Here is a 24,874-nt window from a genome sequence, read left to right as displayed (position 1 = left end):
CTACAGAACTGTGTTTATAAAATCTTTTAAAACAAGCTCTTTTGTTTTACTGAATATGTAGTATCCTTCTGGTAGGTACTTTGCTTTGTCTTTTCCAGAATTACTATTGTGTTTTACTCCTCATACATTTGTCAATAGAAGGGGGGAAAAATCACTTGTCAATATAGCACTTGTGTTGTGTTCTCTGACTTTGCTAGTTATATTTATAAAATTGAAATTTTCAAATTTTATGTATTTTAAAATCAAATTTTTTTTAGTTTAATTTTTTGAATAATGTTCAGAATTTAGAAGAGTTGTAGAGTCATGCATTTAGGTTATAGTGTCTTTTACATAGTATTTGAAATGACATTTCCATAAAATTTTTTGATAAATATTTTATATTTATTTATTTTCCTATGTACTTAGTATTCAGTGTAAGAGGTAGCACTTGGTATCTTTTTTTTTTTAATTTTGTTTAATGTTTATTTCTGAGAGAGAGAGAGAGAGAGAGAGCGCAAACAGGGGAGGGGCAGAGAGAGGGAGACACAGAATCCAAAGCAGGCTCCAGGCTCCGAGCTATTGGCACAGAGCCCGATGAGGGGCTCGAACTCACAGATCGCAAGATCATGACCTGATCTGAAGTCAGACGCTCAACTGACTGAGCCACCCAGGTGCCTCACTAAATATCTTTTTAAAAAACAAAACAAAAAAAATAGCTATTGTTACTTAGTAGTGAAGTAACTATAGATTACCATTATTATATATAATGAAGTTCAGATTGAAGATCAGTTAGTTTTCCAAGGAATATATCTTAGAATATATAGTAGATAAGACTTTGAAGGGAGATATTTCCTTGAATTTGTAGAACTTAATTAAATGCCATTAGGGTGAAAATCTAGCTCTTTTAACCATATAAGCTTCTTCCCTCATTACAGAAATAATGCCTTCTATCTTTGAGAATAATTGAGACATGTCTTAGGAGCTGAAAATGAAAAGAGTTCATTCTTCTTTTCCAGTTTGAATTAAGGAAAAGGACAGGTAAAGACTGAGAAACTTAAATTAAATTAAATGAAATCTTGTCATCAGTAGGCTCTGTTCTTATCCAGTTAGGCTAGTTATAGCCAGAGCTGGGTCTTAGCAGACAATGCAAGGCAGCTGGTTAGAAGTGGTCATCCTTAGTAGGACATGAGTAAAGCTGGATATACAACCAGCTAGACCTGCATCACAGGAGTTATGACGGATCTAGTAAAGAGCTGAAATATGGGTAGGATCAATCTAACTAAGATCCTTGACTGAATTTTTAGAAATCTTACTGCAGAGGGGCGCCTGGATGGCCCAGTTGGCTAAACGTCTGACTTGGGCTCAGGTCATTATCTCCCAGTCCATGGGTTCGAGCCCTGCATCAGGCTCTGTGCTGACAGCTCACAGCCTGGAGCCTGTTTGGGATTCCGTGTCTCCCTCTCTCTCTCTCTGCCCTTCCCCCACCCATGCTCTGTCTGTCACTCTCAAAAATAAAGAAACATTAAAAAAAATTTTTTTAATCTTACTATGGAATGAATCTTACCAATTTGGTGGGATGAGAGAGGCAGGAATGCTCAGAAACTAAAGTGAATGAGTCTTGCACTCTGAAACATTCTAGAATTATTTCCTTTATCACAGAGTCAGAGCTGTATCTGTCTCATACGTAGTACCAAGCTTTTAAAACAGGTCTTTTCCTGGTGTGCCAGGCAGGCTGTGTCTTAATCTAGGCATATATGTATTCATGTATGTCTTCAGGATTCTTTAGTGTGCAAATTTAGCCTGTGTATGCACGAACCATTCCATTTCATCCACATGTAGGCAAACTAGCTAAAAACTTTTTGCTATTGAGGTTCTTTGTCTAGTATTTTCTTTTCACTCTTTTTTTTTAAGAGACTGTTGACTAAAATTTTTCTTTGGTTTGGTTACATCAGTTTGTTTGTTTTTTTTTAAACCATCATTATTAGTTTCTTTATATATATTACTTTTTTCGTTAGGATGGACGTTTGAAACCAGGAGATCAACTTGTCTCAATAAACAGGGAATCTATGATTGGTGTATCCTTTGAAGAAGCAAAAAGCATAATTACTAGAGCCAAGTTAAGGTAACTCTCCTATCCATAAAGTAGAATGAGTTTTTTAACATGTCTTCTCAAAAATAGTAATTTAAGAGACTTAAATACTTTAGACCCTAAAAGAAGTATATTTTCATAATATTTGAAACATTATCTTAAAATTCAATTGTACCATATCCATAACCTATCCATAAAGTTATTGCTTTTTAATGCTAGGTCAGAATCTGCTTGGGAGATAGCCTTCATAAGACAAAAATCGGATGGCAGTCATCTAGAAAATCCATCTTGTACATCCCTTTTACAAGCTTCAGGAGAATATGGACCACAAGCCTCAACATTTAGCCTTCTTCCTTCTCCTCCTGAAATACTAATTCCAAAGATCTCATCTACTCCCCAAACTACAGATACCATTTTATCTTCTTTTAGGAGAAATCAGGTAATCTTACATTTCTCTGTATATTTATCCGGTCTGTATATTTTTATGTTTGTTACATACACATAGAATTATAATTTCGGCAATGCAGTTTATTAACATTTTGGTATTTACTTGAAAGATCTTTTCTTTTTTTCCTGCTTAAGAATTTTATGCTGTGCTGTGTCAATAATACAGTTTTTCAAGTCAGTGTGTCTTTGGTTCAGAAAGTCAAGATCAGGGAGGGCCTTGCAAAGATATGCCTAGATAGCACTCAAAACTGTGTTAGGCATGTCATATTTATTTTCAGAAAGTGTCTAATGGTTTCTTGTTATTCCTATTTTCTGCTTGACTGAAGACAGGCAGTCTACCTTTTTGTTCTTAGCTTATTCTCCTGCACAGTGAGACAGTAATCCTGATTACCCAGTGTAGGTGGATATGGTTCCCTCACGTGTGTATGCTAATACCTAGTTCACCCCAGTAGAATCACACAGAAGGAGGAGTTTCTACATCAAAATCAGCAGTTAATTACTAATTGCTGCAGTGCCCTAACAAATCATAGTTAAAACAAATAGAGCATATACTCTTAAATTCCATGTTAGCTATAGAACAAAATAGGAAACTCAGGTAGGCTTTCAATCAATGGAATAAAATTCATCAAAGGTAATTTCCAGTTACCTTTTCAAGTGCCTGCTAATAAGATGCGGAGTGTAAGATTATCTGTCAGCCTCTTCTACTTTTTTTTATTTGGGGTTATAATACCTTTCCAAAGATAAGGTACATGGCCTTATGTTTTGTTGTCCTTGGACAGCATAGAGCTGAAAGCAGTTGTTACCTTTAATTCTGAAATGCTTTGCTTGAAGATAAATATCCAAAATTTTAGAGATTTCATATTTTTTGGACCACAGCTTTAATCTTATAAACCATTCTTTTTATGTTAACGTGAGCTTCTAGTCTGGTCTTTGACCTACTTTAGAAAATGACATTTTATATTCTTCCTTTTCTTTCATAGATAAAAACTGGATACAAGAAAACAGAACAGACTCCAATTACTTCTTCAGAAAACAGCCCTACGGATATGTCTAATACAGGTAAATGCACATTTAATTCCTCTTTACTGTTATTTCTTTCAATTACTCTTTCTCAACGAGGAGTACAGAATGTGACTTAATGGACTTTAAAGAAGGGTGCATTATGCCTTTTTCCTTCAATGAATAAAAGAGTAAAATGAATGTATTGTGCAGTGGTCCTTGTTAGATTATGATTTTTATTAGAAATTTTCCTTAACAAAGAGTTGAAATTTTAAGATGCATTATCATAACGGTGTCTGTGAAGCTGTAATAACCAATGGACTGTTGAAACCAAATAATGTAAACTCGCCTTTAAATCAAGATTAGGCTGCCTTGTCCTTTTAGTGAAATACTGATGAGGTTTATTAAACCCACCTTTAAGAGATATTATAGATAGGAGCATAGCTTAAGAAATATGTTTTTTTAAGAAGAGATTATTATAGATGTAAGTTAGAAAGAACATCAATGTTATGAATTGAATATTATTGCTTATGATTACTATAAAATGATTTGCTGACTTTTTAAAACAATAAAGTATTAACTGTGTAACCTACATAAGAAAATAATTTTTATCAAACTGTAAAGTGTCTGTTAGTGGCTGAGATATCAAGAAAAAAAAGCCTTCCTTTTAAATTATCTCCAAAAATTAAGTACTACAGCAACAATCAAAAAGCCATGCTTATAGAAAGGAAATTTTAATTACATATGTTTAAATTATAATGCAAACTGTTACCTGTATATTTTAATTTTTAATGGCATTAATCTAGATCAAAATTGTAAAATAAGGACAAGCTAGTATAAATTATATAGTATGATAGTCCACTTGGGCTACTGTAACAAAATACCACAGACTGGGTGGCTTATCAACAACAGACATTTATTTCTAACAGTTCTGGGGGCTTGAAGTCCAGGATTATGGTGTTGCCAGGGTCCTGGTAAGAGCCTTCTTCAGGTTGCAGGCTTACCTTCATGTCCTCATGTGGGGAGGGAGTAGGAGAGCCTGTGGGATCTCTTTCATAAGAACACTAATCCCATCCATGAGTTCCTCCCTTATGACCTAAGGCCCCATCTCCTAATGCCATCATCTTTGAGGGTTAGGGTTTCAACATGTGAACGTGGGGAGGACACAAACATTCAGACCACAGCACACAGGCACCACACTTAACAGGAACTTAAAGCGGATTCCATAGTGGTTTCCTCTGATTTGGAGCAGTATTTACCAGTGGGTCGGCAGCAGTCTTTAGCCATAAATTATATGCCTTTTTACTGGGTGGAGTCTGTTGACTCTTAGAAACTTTATTAGTATTATCCCCTTAATGTAATTAATTTCTATTCTCTGGATGTATTGTTTTTTCTCATGTGAGAAAAAAAAAGATAAATGAAAAAAACAAACGATGGCGAGGATACATTTATATAACATGTTTTTAATTTTGAAAGTAATTGAGGGGCACCTGGGTGGCTCAGTCAGTGAAGCATCTGACTTCAGCTCAGGTCATGATCTCACGGCTTATGAGTTCGAGCCCCACGTCTATCTCTGTGCTGACAGCTCAGAGCCTGGAAACTGCTTGGGATTGTGTGTGTGTATCTCTCTCTTACCCTCCCCTGCTCACGCTCTGTCTCTCTCTCTAAAATAAAATAAACATTAAAACAAACAAACAAAAAAAGAAAGTAATTGAACTACTCAATGCCTTTCAGTCTTTTATTAATTCAAGAAGCATTTACTGAGTATGTCCTGTATGTAGAAAACATAGTTCAGTAGGAATTATGAAGGAATTAGGATATTTTCCATGAACTATTTAATAGTCTATGGTGAAATAAAACATGGAGTTAAAAAAAAAACTTTCATTATTCAGATTAGAATATATATACATATGTGTCTATTTTATCGAATAACTGCTGTTTGCAGTGTTCTTTGTTAACTGGAGCAGGATGTGAGTGGTCTTCATGCTCAGAGGAACATACTGTTTTGTCACAAACAGTGCAAAGACATGAAGGAAGTGGATTGAGGAGAGAAATGGCCTGAGCGTGGTGTAGGGAAGGCACAGGCTCTGAATGCAAATGTCAAGCCCAGACGTTCATGTCTTTGCTCCTAAATTATCAGCTGTGTGACTTTGAAATAGTCTCCTAGTGGGTCTTTATGAGTTAATACTCCTGTGTGAAATCATGCACGTCAGGCACTTAGCGCTGTAATTGGTACATAGCATATGCTCAGTAAAGTTTGCTGTTACTAATATTACAGAACCCACAGACTAAGGTGTAGCTCAGATAATATTCCAGGGCATGTTTTTAGAGCAGAAGCAAAAGCTCCCATCCTTTAATTCAATTCTGCATCCTCCCACCACCCCCCAAAACTAGTACATAGTAAAGGATTTGTCACAACATGCAGAAATTTCTTAGCAAAAATCAGACATCATCCAGATCTTGAAAGAAGTGGTAAACATCATTCGATGGATGAAGGAGATCATCCCAAGTGAAGAGGTACCATGAGCAATAGTAAAGAACTAAGGACCAACTAGGTGTCAGATGATCCTAGGAGGCAGATCTGATTAGAGCAAAGGGATCCCAGAGCGATGAATAAAATGAAGTAAATTTGCATCAGTGACTAAAATAGACAATACCATATTTTGTAATAGAAAAATGATTTAATGAAAAATACATTTGAGTGAGTAAGCTGTATGAAAAGTAAATATTAAAATGCAATTAAAACAGAACAGTTTCCTAGAGTAGAATTAGCATTGAGTTAGTCCTAGATTTTTACTTTCACATAAATGTCGTAGGCCAAATGTTTCTGTGGGGGGAAAAAAACCAAAATCAACTCTAAATTATCTCTAGGTAACTTATCTATGTTGTGATTTGTCTGTTATAAGCACTTAATTATAGATTGTTCCCAAATTAGACCATTAACTGTCACATCTAAATTCCTTTGGCCAGCTGGTATTTATTAAAAAAATGTAAACAAGTTTTAATGTTAACCTCAACAAAAATTAAACTTAATTGAGGCAAATCTACCTCTGTTCTCATCTCAAAATTATTGCAAAGTGTAAAACTGGTTAGAATTTTAAAAATCCACACACTAGTCAAATATGTTTTTATTTATTTTTGGGACAGAGAGAGACAGAGCATGAACAGGGGATGGGCAGAGAGAGAGGGAAACACAGAATCGGAAACAGGCTCCAGGCTCCGAGCCATCAGCCCAGAGCCTGACGCGGGGCTCGAACTCACGGACCGCGAGATTGTAACCTGGCTGAAGTCGGACGCTTAACCGACTGCACCACCCAGGCGCCCCTAGTCAAATATGTTTTTAACAACTTTTCTATTATATAAATTTATTTCGGAACCCACAGCCATTTGGTTACCTATTGCCATAAGGTAACCAACACATGATCTTATAAGTGGGCTGAAAACATACTAAAGACATTCCTAAAAAAATTAGTAAAGAATTATTGCATGAAGAAATGTTATCGTTGCTTTAACTTTGCCATAACACAAACCACAGTCCTCCCACACAAAGGTTTTAGAACTGAAACCAAATAGTGATAGGGAAAGATATCCATGGAGGGTTCATGGTACAAACCAAATGGTTTTGATCCTGCCCTCTTAAACATTCTCTTTCTTCTCCTAAAAAGAGGAATAGAAAAGAAGATCCAAGAGAATAATAAGCCATCCTTTGAAAATCCTCACTCCCCTAGAGAGGAGCAAATCAAGAGCTTGAGGCCAGAATTGAGAGATGTCACTGGCAAATGGGAAAAGCTGTCTGTCTATGGAGGCTTTTCAGGTCAAGCTATTCTGAATTACCAAAGCATGCCAGATTTATGCACAAATCCTCCTAAGGTTTTGACTCAAAGTACAGGTTTAGGGGAAGGTCATCTGAAAGAAAGTGAGATTTTGTTAAGCCATGATTGCATATTGTTCAATGGGGGGTTAGTGTAATTTTACATTAAATCTTTTAAAATATTTTGCTTTGTTAATATTAACAATATTCGATAGTGTTCATTAATAGTTTTCTATGGTTTTTTATTTTACCTTTACAATCCCAGTAAGGTGGACTCTTTTATTCTACTTTACAGATGAGAAAACCTGATAAAAGATACTGACAACACTTAAGAATAATGGCTTTGGGGCACCTGGGTGGCTCAGTCGGTTAAGTGTCTGACTCTTGATTTGGGTTCAGGTCATGATCTCATAGTTCTTGGGATCGAGCTGTGCTGACAGCATGGAGCCTGCTTGGGATTCTGTCTTCCTCTGTCTCTGTCCCTCCCCGACTCTTGTTTGCTCTCTCACTGGCACTCTCTAAACAAACAAACAAACAAACAAAAGAAAAAGAATAATAGCTCTGGGAGTCACAAGAGTTTAGAAACCTGACATGGTCACCTACTAGCTATGTGATCATAGGCTAGTTTCTTTATGTTTTTGGGCCTTGATCTCTTCATCTTTTCAATGGGAATAGCAACATATATGTCATATGGTTATAGTAAAGCTTAATGAGTGTATCTATATGAAGAACTTAATGCACTGCCTAGCTAAAAGTAAGCGTGAATAAGAGCTGATCTTCTGTTAATTTCCACTGTTACACATAGCAAATTTTTATGCTTAGATCTAGGAGAATGTAGGTGAGAATGAAGGTCTTAGTGTGGGTTGGATGCTGTGTGTGTCCCTGTCCTTCCCTCTCTGTCTGCTCTCTCTCCCTCCCATCCCCCTTCCCTTCCACACATTTACACTTGAATTGAGTAATTCACTCCCAGGATTAAGATTATTGGTCTGAAATCATAATTAAGTTAGCTTGGGTCCACCTAGTATTCATGTGCTTTAACTGCAGGTCAGGCACCAAGCTGAAGGTCATTGTCAAGCCTCACAAATCCATACCTTAAAAATGAAAAATAAAAGTTTGACTTATCTGCTGTTGGGTCTTTCATACCACTCCATGCCGATCTTTTGTGCCACACTATAGGTTTGGCACAGAATTTCACTTAAGAGAAAAAAATATAGATACAGATATATAGATATATACTATTTTTTGTCTCATAGCTAAAAATTAGGTATCATGTTAACAAAAGAGACTGCTGCTTTTATCGGAATTGTATAATAGAAGTCTATTATACTAAAATCACGCTTGCTTAAGGTTTGATTCCATTTGAAACTAAAAGTCAGTAACCATTTTTTTTATGATCTTGACACCTATAAGCTATATTCAAGATTTTACATAGAATGTTAAGGATGTGTTAAAGGTTTAGAGGAAGACTATTTATTTTCATATGCGCTTCTTATGTTCTTAAGAAAGAGAATGCAAATCATTTTGTACTTAGAGACAGATGCTCTGAGAAATTTAAAAAAATTAAAACACTGCATAAAGATGTGACATTTCAAAAAGTTTTTTCTCTTCCTCTTGTTTCTATGTAGAACTAGTAAAATACCATTTAGAAGTGTATTTAGAATAGTGACAATTTAGATGTAAGGATTGACATGAATTACAGGAATTTGTTTCACAAACTTTGACATATTAAAACAAATAATTTTTCGGGGCTCCTGGGTGCCTCAGTCGGTTAAGTGTCCGACTCCTTTGATTTTGGCTCAGGTCATGATCACACGGTTTGTGAGTTCTAGTCCCACATCGGGCTCTGTACTGACAGTGCAAAGCCTGCTTGGGATTCTCTCCCTTTATCTCTGCCCCTCCCCTCCTTGTGCTCTCTCTTTCTCTCTCTCTCTCACAACATAAATAAACTGAAAAAAAAAGAAAAAAAAACAACAAATAATTTTTCAAGGTCTAGTCCCTTGTGGCGTCTGGTCTCGTACTCATGCAGCAAGGACAAAAAGGCACATCTAAATTATCAGTGGAGTTTGAGAAGGTTGTTAGGATGGGTGAGAGGTGTATGAAATTTAATTCTTGAAAGTCCATCTATGCTCCTTGAAATATAACCCTTCTGTAAAATGAGAAATAGGATTTTTGGTTCCAGAAGTTCTGAGTCTATCATACTTAAGGTGCAAACTTGAAACAATTTGCATTCATGAGTTTTTCCTTAGTACCTTCAGAACTCCCCTAACAAAACCACATTTGCTTGTCAAAGAAGTATCGCGATCTCTTTGAATTCCTAATACGATTTTATTTATTTGGAAGAAAAAAGACTTCGGTTTACAACGAGTAAGACATGGTGATGATGGGGTAGTGGTAGGATATATATTTGTCTTTTAAATTAATATTTCCATGGGACTTAATGCGTAATTGGCCATTCTTTTTATATCATATCTTTTAATGCTTAAGTGAAGCTGATTTATATAATACATTTTAGATTTAAAGAAAAAAAAATCATGAAAACAAAAGTGAAAACTGCCAACTGATTAGCCAGAATTATTTTTGAACAGCAGGAACCCAGAACACATTCTGTCAAATGAAAAGTTCTATTCCAATTAAATTTCCAATTAACGTGCACCCTGTTGTCTCTTAGATATTGCCCCTGCCTGGACTGATAATTATGGACCACAAGGAAAGAAGATTTCCCTAAATCCTTCTGTTCGCCTTAAGGCAGAGAAACTGGAAATGGTAAATACTTTAAATTTCCCTTTTTCTTCCATAAAACAACAGTGAGAAAGTAGTCTTATTCTTTGAGAGGATAAAGAACTAAAGCCATTACTTTCTTGAAGAGTTAACTTATTTGCAATTAAATGAATGGCAGTTTGGGTTTTAATTATTTATGTTTGAGTGGAGCAGCCAACTCAGGAGTACAAAATAGAAATAAAACCTTTGGTAACTAAATTGACACCAAATTAATCAGTTTCCTCCTGTGCAGGAGTAAGACAAATGTGATGTTTTACAATGTAGAATCAAAGGGAACATGGAATAAATTATGACAAAGTGTATGTAAAAGCAGTAAGTGCGAGGAAACAACTCTCCATTATTTAAGCTTTTAAAAAGCAAAGGGAAACTAAATCCTAAACAACAAAATAGTCAGATGCTCACTAAATACAAAGAAGATGGTAGAATGTACTTAGAGGTGCCAAAAAATAGTCCTGGGGAGAGTAAAGTATTGTATGTAAAAGAAACCTAAGGTGATTAAAAAGGAAGAATTAAAAGTAGAAAAGCATTTTAGAGCTTTTCCTGTCAGGTCACCAGGGAGCTTACAGCAAAAATGTGCCGTGTTTTTTGTTTGTTTTTTAATATAAAAGTGGATATAGGGCTGAAGGTCCACAGCCTCTGTTTTCCTGTCAGTTTTTGTGGATAAGGATTTTTTACATTTTAGGAGGAGTTGAAAATGCATAGCTACAATCAATACACATTGCACTTATTCCCATATTCACATCTTTGCATGGTCCTATACCAGTGCCATTTTTGTAGTCAATTTAAATCTTAACCATTGTTCAAATTGTAACTCAGTTCCAGTCCCTGTGTCTATTATAGTTGTTTCCCTTGTTTTGCACATCTACATCACTTAACATCACATCGTAGTGCTGAATAATCTTATGTGTATTTTGTTTTGACAGTGAGATAAAGTTTCTTCACAGCAGTATCTAGTACACCCACCACTGTTTAAACACTTGGTTTGTGCTCATTAAAACTTTCCCATTATTAAGTACTTAAGATATCTCCCTTAGATTTTCAAACTCCTGGCTCTCTTCTGCTAACGTGTTCTCTCTTTTTATTGGTGACTGGATTATTTGAGGTTTAAAAAATCTATAAATGACTAAAAAATAAAGTTATTGTTTTTTAATGATGTTGCTTTAATATGCATTTCTGAACATCCAGTATTTAATACTAACCATTTCTCTGGGTAAGGAGAAAGTTATCCAGCTAATAACAACTTGGCAGCCTTTGTTCTTTTATTTGATTTAAGCTTTCCTAGTGATGAGGGAGCATAGGGCAAGCTGAAGGCAAAGTACAGGCTAACAGCATCCCCCCCTCTAGGTGGGATGTGTGTGATATTCCTCAGACACTCCTGGCTGCTCAAGAACTGGGGAAAGGAAAGAAAGCAAGCTGTTGACTGATAGAGATCACAGTCATGCAGGATAGGTGTCTGCTTCAGTTTTACGGGTAAATTAGTAAACTGCAAGTAAAAGGCAATCTTATCCATACCTAATCTCCAGAAACCTATAGACTCTGTTTCCTGGAGCCCTAATATCACCCTCATCAAGATATAAGGGGATTTAAGTGCCGGCCATGGTGATGTGGGAAACAAAGGCAAATGAAAAATTAAATTCCCTTACTGCCTACAGTCCATTGACAAGTCCTTGAACCAGGCAGAGTGACCTCCCTCTAGGAGCTCAGCTGCCTCAATGATGACACTTTGCTAGGGACAAAAGGGAATCTTGGCTTAACATTAGTCCTGACACCCCATCCTGTAAGTCTACTTTAACATATAAAAATTCCTTTGGTAACCTTCCTTTATCTCAACTCCCCCAAGATGTATGCTGGCAATCATACTCCAAGCATATGACTCCCTGATGTACATCTGAAGGGTCTCATGACTAGATTTTACTAAACAGTAATAAATAGCATTTTCCTAACAACAGCTAGCCCCTCAAGGTCCTGGAAACCTTGCTTCCAAAATTCCTTAGAGACTTACACTGTCCCTAACCCCCTCCCAACCTGAGGGTAGACAGTTACCCGTCACAACCCCAGTGCAGGTCTTTTCTGCCCATGGATCCTGTCCCCGTACTTTAATAAAAATCACCTTTTTGCACCAAAGACATCTTCAAGAATTCTTTCTTGGCCATCAGCTCCAAACTCCCATCATCACCCCATAACCGCATGACTAGCACATGCTATTTTTTAATCTAATTATCTTAGAGATAAGAAAATCATCTAAATTTATACAGACTCTGAGAAATTTGAGTTGTTTTACTGTTGAATCAGAATTTTTAGGTTTTGGTCCTCCTTTTAGCCTAAACAAATTGCTTTTCTGGAAAAATAAAATGGCTGTTTTACAGTAATGGCAACCCATGTTCTGTGTAAATTCAGCGTTTTTATTCAAAATATATTAGTGACTTTATTTAGTAGAGCATTCTTTGTTTTCAGAGTTTGAAACTGTATCTTACTTAATAAGAATTTTTTTTCCCCAAAATCCAAATTAGCTCCTATCTACCCAAATATTTGCTGAGCTACCTTTCCTTTTTCGTTTAGTTGCCTAATAATGTAATAATATCTGTATCATTCCATTTGAAATAGGTCCTTCTATTTCAGTTGCTACTTTGCAGACAGATTCAGTAACAGATAAGGCCAATGTGATCAAATATTTAAAATGAAATAAAATTATCTTTTTCCTTTATCTTCTGTAAATATATTACATATAGCATCTAGGAAATTATTTTAATAAAATTTCACAAGGAAAAGGTATTGACTGACCATGTGATTATTAAGTAGTTAGCCTACTCAGTACAATTTTTATGAAAGACAAGAGGTTAGAATTTGCTGAAGCAAATTACCTGTCAAGACATATACACATATGGCATTGTCTTCATGAAATCCTCTATGTTTTACTAGTCTACTTAGATGATTTTGTATCAGGATATACTGGAAAGTGATTTCTAATACTGAACTACTTATCTCTTAATTCCTTGCCTGAAAAATGGATTGCCTTTTTGCCTAAGGATGATGTAATTTTACAGATATTTTAAAATAAGTTCACCATAGTTATTTGCAGTGCCATATTTTTTTAAGTATTTTTATGAGTACTGTGGGTCTCATTTAATCCTAATGTTAAACCTGTAAGTAGACATGGTAAACACAGCAAATAGGTATACAATTTATTAGTTGGCTTGAAGACAAAGAATTACTGTACTTGTATGCTATCTGTATTTTTGTACCTAAGAAAGATGCTTTGGGATACAGATGCCATTTCGCTGATATTTACATTACCTCTTGCCATTTCTGTAACATTTGAAGAAAGCTGTAGTGAGCAACGGCATACCCAGTGTCTGATTACAGTTAATGAGATGTTCTTTGTATTAGGTTGGGAAGTATGTGATGAATATTGTAAAGAAGTTAATTTTTTTTTAAATTCATCATTCAGACATTAGAGTTAAGGGCATTTATTTGTCCAATTAACAAATTTGCATTTTTGCCAAAGGTTAAAAGATGACATTCATTATTATTCAAGAAATTTTTGGAACCTATTTTTTGACCAGAAATAGATTATTTCCTGCTTATATTTATGAGCTTACCTCACTGACGTGCTGTATTCATCTAGAATAAATTTCTGAAGTTTAGCTCTAGGTCAGTTTCCATTGTAGCTGATTTTATTTTGTAATTATTATTACTTAGTATAAAAATAATCATATACTTTTATTTATTTATTTATTTTTAGAGAAAGAGCACAAGTAGGGGAGAGTGACAGAGAGGCAGAGGGAGGGAGAGAGAATCTTAAGCAGGCTCCATACTCAGTGCAGAGCCCCACAGGGCTCAATCCCATGACCCTGGGATCATGACCTGAGCTGAAATCAAGAGTCGCATGCTCACCCAACTGAGCCACCAGGCGCCCCAATAATAATCATATATTGCTTACCTTCTGTGACAGGTGTTTTGTTTGCTTTACTTCTGTAAAGTTGTTTTTATTTCTTTATATGAAAATATCAGTCATACACAGAATGATTATATTGTGCATGTACAGCTTAAAGAATACTAAAACAAACACACCTGTACCCACCACATAGCTAAGAATGAGAATTTTTGACATTGCCTGTGTGTTTCTTCTTGATCATATACACCTCTATCTCTCCCCAAGAGATAACTCTGTTCTAAATATCAAGCTTATCATTCATATGCTTTTTAAAAGTTGATTTACTAAAACATGATGAGGTCAAAGTGTTTATTTACCTTCATCTGTACTTGAGGTGTTGCCAAAATTTTCACTTCCTTTTCTCTGGTTCCTAAAAAAATGCGTGACTCATAGTAACTGCTCAGAAAGTAATTGTTGGATTGGTGCATTGATTTGTAAAGTAGCATTCCCACTAGTCTTATGCAGACGTTCCCATGGCTCCACATACTTAATAGTTTGTGTAATTATAATACATTTTTACTTATTTCTACCATTTTATTAAAATAATACTTTTGTTCTATTACTTCTTCCCCTTCCCCCTTTATTGTATTCTTTGGTTTGGTTATGTTTGAATATTTGGTTGGTTGTTTTTGCATTTTATTTTTTCTCCCCTAACTTATTTAGAAATTATGAGGCACCTGGGTAGCTCAGTTGGTTAAGCATCTGACTTCAGGTCATGATCTCATGGTTTGTGGGTTCGAGCCCCGTGTTGGGCTCTGTGCTGACAGCTCAGAGCCTGAAGCCTGCTTCCGTTTGCTGTGTCTCCCTCTCTCTTTGCCCCTCTCTCACTCATTCTCTCTCTCTCTCTTTCTAAAATAAATAAACATTTAAAAATTTTAAAAAGGAAATTATGCCTTCTTTTGCTATTCTTTTAGTGATTACCTTAAAAGTTTAACATGTATCTTGAACTTAATCAGTCTAAAGTTAATAAAATCTTCACCTTTCTTTTGAACATACAGGGCATGTATGATACTTTAACTCTCATAAGCCTCTTCCAAACTTATATGCTTATTATTGCTTAGTATTTTAGCTTTAGTGAGGCATTGTTTCTTTCTTTTTAAAAATTTTTTAACGTTTATTCATTTTCGAGAGACAGAGACAGAGCACAAGCGGGAGAGGAGCAGAGATAGAGGGAGTCGCAGAATCTGAAGCAGGCTCCAGGCTCTGAGCTGTCAGCACAGAGCCCCATGTGGGGCTCAAACCCATGAACCACAAGATCATGACCTGAGCTGAAGTCGGACATTAAACCGACTGAGCCACCCATTAAAGACATTGTTTCTTTAGTTCACTGTATCTTTGCAGCCATCTTATATTTCCTGTTGAGTTTCTAATTTGTTATTATCTACCTGCTATTTTTATACTAATATCTTGTTTCTTTTACTCTTGATTTACCTTTTTTTAACTTAAAAAAGATAAAATATAGTACATACATATAATGGACAGTTATTATTGAGCTATAAAAGGAATAAAGTTCTTAATTTTTTTTTTGTAACGTTTATCTATTATCAAGAGACAGAGAGAGACAGAGCATGAGCATGGGAGGGGCTGAGAGAGAGAGGGAGACACAGAATCCGAAGCAGGCTCCAGGCTCCGAGCTGTCAGCACAAAGCCTGACGTGGGGCTCAAACTCACAAACTGCGAGATCACTGGCCTGAAGCGAAGTCGGACGCTTAACCGACTGAGCCACCCAGGTGCCCCAAGGAATGAAGTTCTAATGCATGCTCCAACATAGATAGACCTTGAAACATTAAGCTAATGAAAGAAGCAGACAAAAAGCCACAATGATATGATTCTATTAATATGAAACGCTCAGAATTGGCAAATATATAGAGACGGAATATAAATTAGTGGTTGCCTGGAGCTAGGGGGACAGGGAAATAGCAAGTGACTGCTGGTGGGTATAGTTTCCTTTTAAGGCAATGAAAATTTTCTACAGTTTGTGGTGATTGATGCCCAACTTGTCAATGTACTAAAAACTATGCAACTATACCCTAAAATCATGAACCTTATGATAGGTGAATTACATCTCAAGAAATCTTGTTATTAAAACAAAAAGTTACATGTTGATTTGTATAGTATGATACTATTTATACAAATCCCAAAACTTAAAATATTTTATAAATATATATTTAAAAAATATGAAATAATGGTATACAAACATACCTGGCAATTGTCCATAAGAGACTCCATAAAGAGAATATAAAAAAGTAAAAGGTTATGCCAAAAACTGGGAGAAAATATTTGTAATACTCATAACATTAAAAAATACTGCTATCTAAAATATTTTTATTAAAAAATTTGTTTTAGTGTTTATTTATTTTTGAGAAAGAGCGAGAGAGACAGAGCATAAGCAGGGGAGGGGCAGAGAGAGGAAATATAGAATCCGTAGTAGGCTCCAGGCTCTTAGCGGTCAGCACTGAGCCCGACATGGGGCTCGAACACACGAACTGTGAGATCATGACCTGAACCGAACTCAGACACTTAACCAACTGAACCTGAACCACCCAGGCGCCCTGAAAATATTTTCAGAAGTCCTACCATCATTCAAAAAAAAAAAAAAAAAGAAAAAGAAAAAAGACCCACCCAAACTACTCCTAAGTAAGGAGTAAAACCCTACAGAAAGTTTTAGATGTGTACAAGAATGTTCATTGTTGCGTTGCTAGTAAGCAGAAAACCCCAATGTACAGGAATGAGGGATGAATAAATTGTGGAATGTTCCTCTAATCAGATATTTATCAGTGAAGATGAATATGTGGATGTTACAAGACTACATAGCAATATGGAGGAATGACGAAACCATTCCTACTCTAAAGGAGTAGGAATATATGACCTGAATTCAGCAGTACTGGCAGTTTTGTACTTCTTAGATGGATTCATGGAATTTTTAAGTTATTTTCCTGCCTTAAGACATGTATATCTGTTATATATTTGTTTTTCATATATATCAAATGTTATATAGTAAAATACTTGGGAATATTAAACCAAAAGTGTGACAGGTATTACCTGTAGGGAGAAATTCAAAAGGTTAAAAGAAATTCAAAAGTTAAAAGTTATACAATGTTTTGCTATATTCAAAATTTGAAATATATGTATACTTAAGTGCTAATGCACTATCACAGCAGTTTTGAAAAGCATGCAAGAGATGTAAAATGTACAGAATAGAAACCTATAATATATTAATACTTTTTAAGTAACGTACAACACTGTATGTAATAATTGCTGTAAATAAACACATAATTTATGTATATTTAATATGTATATTCATTTAAAAATTTAGAAAATTAGGGGCGCCTGGGTGGCGCAGTCGGTTAAGCGTCCGGCTTCAGCCAGGTCACGATCTCGCGGTCCGTGAGTTCGAGCCCCACGTCGGGCTCTGGGCTGATGGCTCAGAGCCTGGAGCCTGTTTCCGATTCTGTGTCTCCCTCTCTCTCTGCCCCTCCCCCATTCATGCTCTGTCTCTCTCTGTCCCAAAAATAAATAAACGTTGGAAAAAAAAATTAAAAAAAAAAATTTAGAAAATTATACATCAAACCATTAACAGTGTTTGTCTCTGGAGCAGTAGTTTTCAAGGATAAAAGGTACAGTTTTTTGTTTTTGTTTTTGTTTTTTTGCCTCAGGGGACATTTCGCAAGATCTGAAGACTTTCTTTGTTTTCACATTTGGGAGAATGTCACCAAATTTAGGAATCACTAGCAAAAATATTTCTTAAAACCATGTATGACAACTTAAAACATATTGCTGAGTAATTTATGAGTTAAAAACATTGCTGATAAACATGTAAAAGAAGTTTAATCTCACTTATAACGAAGGGAATTTAACAAACAACATACTATTTCATGTTCAACATATTAACAAAATTTAAAGTGTGAAAACAGCAAGTGCTCTTAAAATATAGAAAAATAAAAGGGCTTATATACTAGTGATGTGTGTAAATTGTTACAACCAGTGTGAGAGTAATTTTACAGTATCTAGTAAAGTTGACTATAGATAGATAGATAGATAGATAGATAGATAGATAGATAGATACAATATATAGATACAATACATATGTGACTCAGCATTTCCTCTTCTAGGGATATACTGCAGAGAAATTTTCACACATCCACACAAGAAGATATGTATAATGTTTTGTAAGAAAAAATAAGTAGGAGTAATGATAAAAGCCCATCAATCAGAGAGTATATAATTTATATTCATACAGTGGGATACCATTTAAAGTTAAGTGAACTAGTTTCACAGATAACAATATTGAGCAATTATGAAATCATAGCATTAAAGTAAAAATAAAAATAATTTGTAAGTTTACCCATTTGTATTATACTATTGATGTAAAATTTTAAGTGCACAAGAATACATAACATTAGGGAATACATGTAGTAATGGTTTCAAATCATGGAAAGGAAGGATACACCAACCTTAGGATAGTGGTTCCTGCTGAGGAACAATGGAGAAAGCTTTCAACCAAGTCTATAGTGTTTATTTCTTAATATATATATATATATATATATATATATATATATATATATAAATATCAATATCAAGCAAATATCAATGAGTATTTGAGTACATGGATATTCTTTGTATTACTCTCTTTGTGGTGTGTGTGTGTGTGTGTGTGTGTGTGTGTGTGTGTGTGTAGCATTTTTATAATTGAAGGAAAAGAACATCAAAAGTTAAGACCAGGGGTGCCTGGGTGGCTCAGTCGGTTGAGTGTCCAGCTTTGGCTCAGGTCATGATCTCATGGTTCCTGGGTTCGAGCGTCATGTTGGGCTCTGTGCTGACAGCTCAGAGCCTGGAGCCTGCTTCGAATTCTGTGTCTCCCTCTCTCTCTGCTCTTCCCCCACTTGCACTCTGTCTCTCAAAAATGAATAAACATAAAAAATTTTTAAGAAATGGTAAGAACCAGTATTCCATGTTGTGTAAGGCAAATATTTATGACTGTGTAGACAGAGGAGGCAGATGATACTTAGCTAAACTCTAAAATAACTTTTTAATGAATTTTTCCTAATATTCTTCCTTCCTCCTGTCTCCTTCTCTCACTGTGCCCAACCACTTATACATTAACCAGTTTGTTTTTGCCACAGTATATCCTATACACACTTCTATTAAATTTCATATTGCACTAATTACATTTATTCACATGTTATCCTCACCCTAGAAACCATCACTCTTTTAGAGTAGCAGCTGTGTCTTCTTTGTGTGCCCCTTTGCATAGTGTAGTGCCTGACAATTATAGTAAGCATTGAATAGATATTTGGTAAATGAACTGATGAATGAGTGGATTTTGAAGGAGGGAGAAATTTATAAGGAATAATTACCAATATTAAACTTTGCCTACTTTTTTGTTTTAATATGATTGACACAAAATATATTCTTGCCCAAATCCAGTAAGGGCATCTAATCAGCCTCTATATTAGTTAAGATTAGGTTTTGCTATATATAACTGGAGAACCTGAAATAACAGTGGTTTCCACTAGAAATTTATTTCTTTCACACCAAAAAGAAGCTTTAAAGAAGGTGGTCCAGGGCTGGGATGGAAGTTCTATAGGTCAGAGACCCATGTTCCAACTATCTTTCTGCTCCACCAAAGTGGCTTATGAACCAAGACGACTACTTGAGTTCCAGCATGCTCCCACCCTCCTTGCCGTCTTTCCTTCCTTTCATCTTTTTTCTCTTTTAATTAAGCCCAAAGAGGGGAGAGAAAGAGCCAAGAATAGCCTACACCTACTTTTGAAAGCCTTCCTAGAATTATTCCACAATACTTCACCTTGTATGTCCTTCGCCAGTGCATAGTCCCATGGCTGGCTTCATCAAGCCCTCAAGTGGGCTGGGAAATATCTTTTAGCAGGATGGAAGTGTTGCTAGCTAAAACTTGTGGTTATGTTACTAAAGAAGAAGAAGAGAATGAGTATTGGAATACAACAAGCAGTCTCTGAATACTTAATCTGCTATGGGTACTAAATTGAGGTAGAGAAAAGAAAAGGAAAAAAAGAAAAAAAATGGCAGAGAGGTAGGTTCCAGAGAAAGCTTTCTACTTTACTATTTATGTAAGCCTATCGATAAATAACCCAAAATTAGAATATTTATCAACTTTAGTTTTGGTCTCAAGTATGTTAAAAATATATATCCATTTTTATAGTGCCACTTTTAGAAATTAATGTTTAATCTGATTTAGTGGAATTTCCTTGCTATTTTTCTTCTGTGCCATACCACATATTTTAAACTAAGAAATTGAGTTTTGGTTCTAGGGCTGTGCTTATAAATTTGGCATCAGCCAAAGTGCTAGTCTTGCAGAAAAAAAGCCCCACAAAACAACTGAGGTGGTGGTGGAATCAGGCTAATATTTTATCGAAAATTAATTCATAGTCAACAGACCCTCTCTGGGCATGTAATTCTTGTCACTGTTCCTGATACTGATTTTTTTTCACTGGGTTGTAAAATAAAGTTGTAATGAAAAGTTTTATCCTTTAGAGATTTGAAAAATTGCTTTACTTGAGTCCTTTTCCTTCCAGGCTCTAGATTATCTTGGTATTCAGCCCACAAAGGAACAACACCAAGCCCTGAGACAGCAAGTGCAAGCAGACCCAAAGGGGACAGTGTCTTTTGGAGGTAATATTAGGTTTATCATGTTGTGTCATCACAGAAACTCGGTGGGAGAGTTATAGTGACCTCTTTTTATTAGGAATGCATCTTTGTAAGGAAAGAGAGAAAAATAAGACCATATCTATTTCAAGTTCCTTAATCACTATCCTAAAATGTCAGCTGCAAATACTGGCCTGGCTGGGTCAGCAGAAAGGAGACTTTCCTAGAATCTTCCAGCTCTAAAATATCATCATCCTATCATACCTTTTTTATTTTTTACTTAATTGTGTAAACATTGCTTTAGTAATAACAAAAGAAATAATGTGAATTATAGAAGTCCTAACTAACTCCACTGCTATGAATTTCCATACTTTTTTCCAGCTAATAAGACAGAATAAATATTTTTATGGTACTGTATAATTATTCTTATAAAATTAGCATGATATTGACATACTTAGTTGATGTACTATAATATTAAGCCTTTCCACTTCTGGGATTTTAATATTAATAGTCTCTCAGTAGCTGGTATTATAGGTAATTCTATATTTAACATCATAGTTTTTTTCCTGCTTAGATAAATTCCCACAAGTGGTTTATACTTCTGATAGGTATTGATAAGTTGTTTTCAAGAGATATTTTACATATGAATTTGTTGAATTAACAGTTTTTTGTATCCTTGACAGCATTCAGTATTTAATTTTTTTCTTATACAGTAGATGAAATATTGTATCATATTTAAAGCATCTGTATTACTAAAAAAGAATTCGCTTTTTGGTTTCAAAGTGATAAAAAAAAATGTTTCCTTTCCTCTCCTTTTGAAAATCACCCCCAAATAATGAAGAGAACAAAAAAGAAATTGCATGTATAACTAAAACCACAATATATAAGGACAGAACATGGATGAAGAAACTAAATGAATTAGTAAATAGAGGCAACGAAGCCCATGTGTCTGAAGAGATGGGGGAACCACAATGGAGAACAAGCTGATTTATCACTGAAAAGAATTAGGAATTAAAAGTATCAGGTATTTCTGAAGGGTAGGTATAGGCAGGGCATTTCAAATAGGATTGTTAGAAATCTGTGCAAGGAGTATTTATGCTATTACCTGTCTCCTCTCAAGCAACCCAGGATTCAGCACTACCTTATACCTGCTGAGGAAAAGAAGTATATCCTCTTGGGAAATTAAACCAGAGAGATTCTGAACCTATAGCTGCCAGCGGTCAGGGAATTTGGAGGAGTGTATGTTGAGTTATCACTCACAACACACACCCAGATTGCTTGGTGAATTTTGCAGCCATGTTTATAGGCAAGATCCCAAGGTGTCAGTTGGCCACCTGATTGCTCTGTAGTGAAACCAGCCAGTTGACAAGGCAAGTTATGCACACAGGATTTCCAATGCGTGTTTTGGTGGTGAGTCTTCTTAAATATGCACTCATAGCCAAGGGTCACCAGACACTTGCAGAAATTCTCTGACAAAATATAAGAGCCCCAAACTGTCTGACAAAGAGAAAAACAGGAACCCTGAAAAATGAGGAATAATGCAAGAGTGGGAGAGAACTTCAGACAAACCATAATGAACATCTCTGAAAAGGTAAACAAAGATAAGGCATCCGTGATATAAAGAGTAAGATATTATAGACTAGGAACAATCAGAGAATACGAAAAGGATCCTTGGAAATTAAAAATATAATAGCTAAGATTCAAAAATCTGAGGATGGATGGGTCACACTCATGTCTGAAGAAGCTTACAGTTTGCTAGCCAGCATCAGGCTTGGAGTTAGACCTTCATTTGAGTCCTGCTCTGCTACTTATTTGCCAAGCAGCCTTGGGAAGTTTGGCAGTTAACTTCTCTTAGCCGCAATGTTTAGAACAAAGAGGATAAGAGGACCTACCCATCCTCAATGGGAGGATGAAATAGCAAAGCACTGTGCCTAGCACAAGAAGGCTGTTCCGTAAACATTAGCTGCTGCTATTATTATTTTTGTTAAACCTCCGGTTCCAGCTAAAAAAGCTACAAGTCACAATATTGTCGTATATTTCAGAGAAAGTTCTTGCTCGTAGTAAGAGTTGGAGAAAATAGATGTACCTACGATATGTATGTGCTTTATTGTTACTTAACTGATTTATTTACCTCAGCAAATTTAACTCAAGTAAGTTAAAACTGGTTTATCTCTTACTTACTTTTTATTTGCGCTTATATTAGTCACTTCAGTTAATACCACTTTAAGGTAATTCATTGAAGTAAATTAAATTTGAAACGTTAGTTTTAATGCATAGCTTCAACTTCATTTAAAAAAAGGTAAAGATGTATTTAGATGAGGTTAAATGTTGTGTTCCTACTAAAATGTGTTCCATTTCAGATTTTGTCCAGGTTGCCAGAAACTTGTTTTCCTTGCAGTTGGATGAAGTAAATGTTGGTGAATGCGAAATTTCCAACATACTAGATTCACAGGTAGAGTGTGCCCTATAGAATTGTCTTGATTGTACTTGGATCATAAGTCTTGAATGTTGTATGTCTTATATGTAGCCTTTATCATTTTTCACTTTAAAAAAATGACGCAACTAGTATATGCTTCTTCATAAACAGATAAAACATAGATTAATGTAACATCACAAGGAAAAATTTCATGTCGATCTCTCCCATCCCTCCTCTCTTCATTATTTCCTTATGGTACTCCCTAAATTTGCCACAGGAAAAGTACTCATAAGTGTATATCCTCTGAAATTTTACAGTCTGAACCATCTTCATGTGTCAGCGTCCAGATCAAGAAACACAACACTAAGGAAATACATTACTAGGACCCTGATGCTCTCCCACCCCCGGGTTCCTTTCCTGTTACTTCTTTTCTTCCCCACGCACCTCCAGTCAGGGTAACTCTTTTGCCTGTTTTTGTGCTTTCGATAAAGTGGAATTGTGAAGGCTATTAACTTCACAAGCCATTTGTTCTACTGAATTTTGACATTTGTATTATCAAATTTTTCAGTCTTTTTATTACGGAGTTTTTGTGTTACTGTGTTTTTCAGGAAGATCTTTCCAATTTATACATTTAATTCACTCAAAATCTATTCTTGTCTATGCATGAGTTAGGGCCCCAAATGGATAACCACTTGCCCATTTTCCACCGTCATTTATTTGATAACCGTCCAATTTTGCTAATTTTTTAAAAAAATTTTTTTGATGTTTATTTATTTTTGAGAGATAGATAGACAGAGTGTGAGCAGGGGAAGGGCAGAGAGAGAGGGAGACACAGAATCCGAAGCAGGCTCCAGACTCTGAGCTGTCAGATGTCAGCTGTCGACGCGGGGCTTGAACTCACGAACCACGAGATCATGACCTGAGCCGAAATGAGAGTGAGATGGTTAACCGACTGAGCCACCTAGCCGCCCTTGCCACTAATTTGAAATACAGATTTTATCCTATATTGACTCTCTATCTAGATACACAAATCTGTGTCTGGACCCACCACTCTGTTCCATTGATCGATTTCTTTCAGCCAATACATTATTATTTTAATTATTCTAGCTGTATATTTCTAGATATTTCTAGGTTCATTGTTATCTGGTAGGCTAAGTCCTTAATACATACTTTTTTAACTTCTTGGTTTTGATCTTCTAGATGATCTTTGGAATCATTTTTGCCGTGGTAGTGAAAATTGAATTGGGACTTTTTAAAATTGGAATTGCATTGGATTTAGAGAGTGGTTTGGGAGAGCTGAATGTAGTTTACCTCTCCATTCATTTAGGTCTTTGTTGATGTTTTGGAAAGAGAAAATTATGTCTTGCTTCATATGTGTCTTGAATATTTCTTATTACATCTGAAGAGGTATGCTCTAGCTTTTGTTGCTATTAGAAATGGCATTTTTTTAACCATTATATTTTCTAATTGGTAATAAAGATAGTAGTTATTTTTTTTAAGACTTTCTTTTTAAAGTACCTCTACATCCAACTTGGAACTTGAACTCACAACCCCAAGATCATGAGTCACATGCTTCAACGACTGAGACAGCAAATGCCCCAAGGTATTAATTTTGGAATGGTTATTTTCTGTGATGCCACTTTATTGAACTCTCTTATTCTAGTTGTTTTTCATTTGTCTTGGGTTTTCTAAGTAGGGCATTTTAAATTAATTACATTTTTGTTTCTTCCACAAAATTTTACTTTTTTCCAATTCTTGTTGGAACTGGAGCTGCAAAAGTGAGCTAGAAATAAATTTTCA

At 35.5% G+C, this 24,874-nt stretch overlaps 1 protein-coding gene across 6 annotated transcripts in view; it reads left to right on the top strand.

The window, feature by feature from the left end:
- STXBP4 (syntaxin binding protein 4) overlaps positions 1 to 24,874 on the top strand; it is a 166,667-nt gene that overhangs the window by 26,803 nt on the left and 114,990 nt on the right. For all 6 annotated transcript variants that reach the window (XM_019817652.3, XM_045045033.1, XM_019817653.3 and 3 more), the window contains 6 exons: positions 1,995 to 2,101; positions 2,288 to 2,507; positions 3,496 to 3,574; positions 9,994 to 10,088; positions 20,589 to 20,685; positions 23,019 to 23,110. In XM_019817652.3, the coding sequence (XP_019673211.2) occupies positions 1,995 to 2,101; positions 2,288 to 2,507; positions 3,496 to 3,574; positions 9,994 to 10,088; positions 20,589 to 20,685; positions 23,019 to 23,110 (690 nt within the window). The remainder of the gene's footprint in view (positions 1 to 1,994; positions 2,102 to 2,287; positions 2,508 to 3,495; positions 3,575 to 9,993; positions 10,089 to 20,588; positions 20,686 to 23,018; positions 23,111 to 24,874) is intronic.

Source organism: Felis catus, chromosome E1 (assembly GCF_018350175.1).
Source record: "Felis catus isolate Fca126 chromosome E1, F.catus_Fca126_mat1.0, whole genome shotgun sequence".
Taxonomy (NCBI): Eukaryota; Metazoa; Chordata; class Mammalia; order Carnivora; family Felidae; genus Felis; species Felis catus.
Note: the sequence above shows the minus strand (reverse complement) of the source record. Positions and strands in the feature narration are given on the sequence as shown.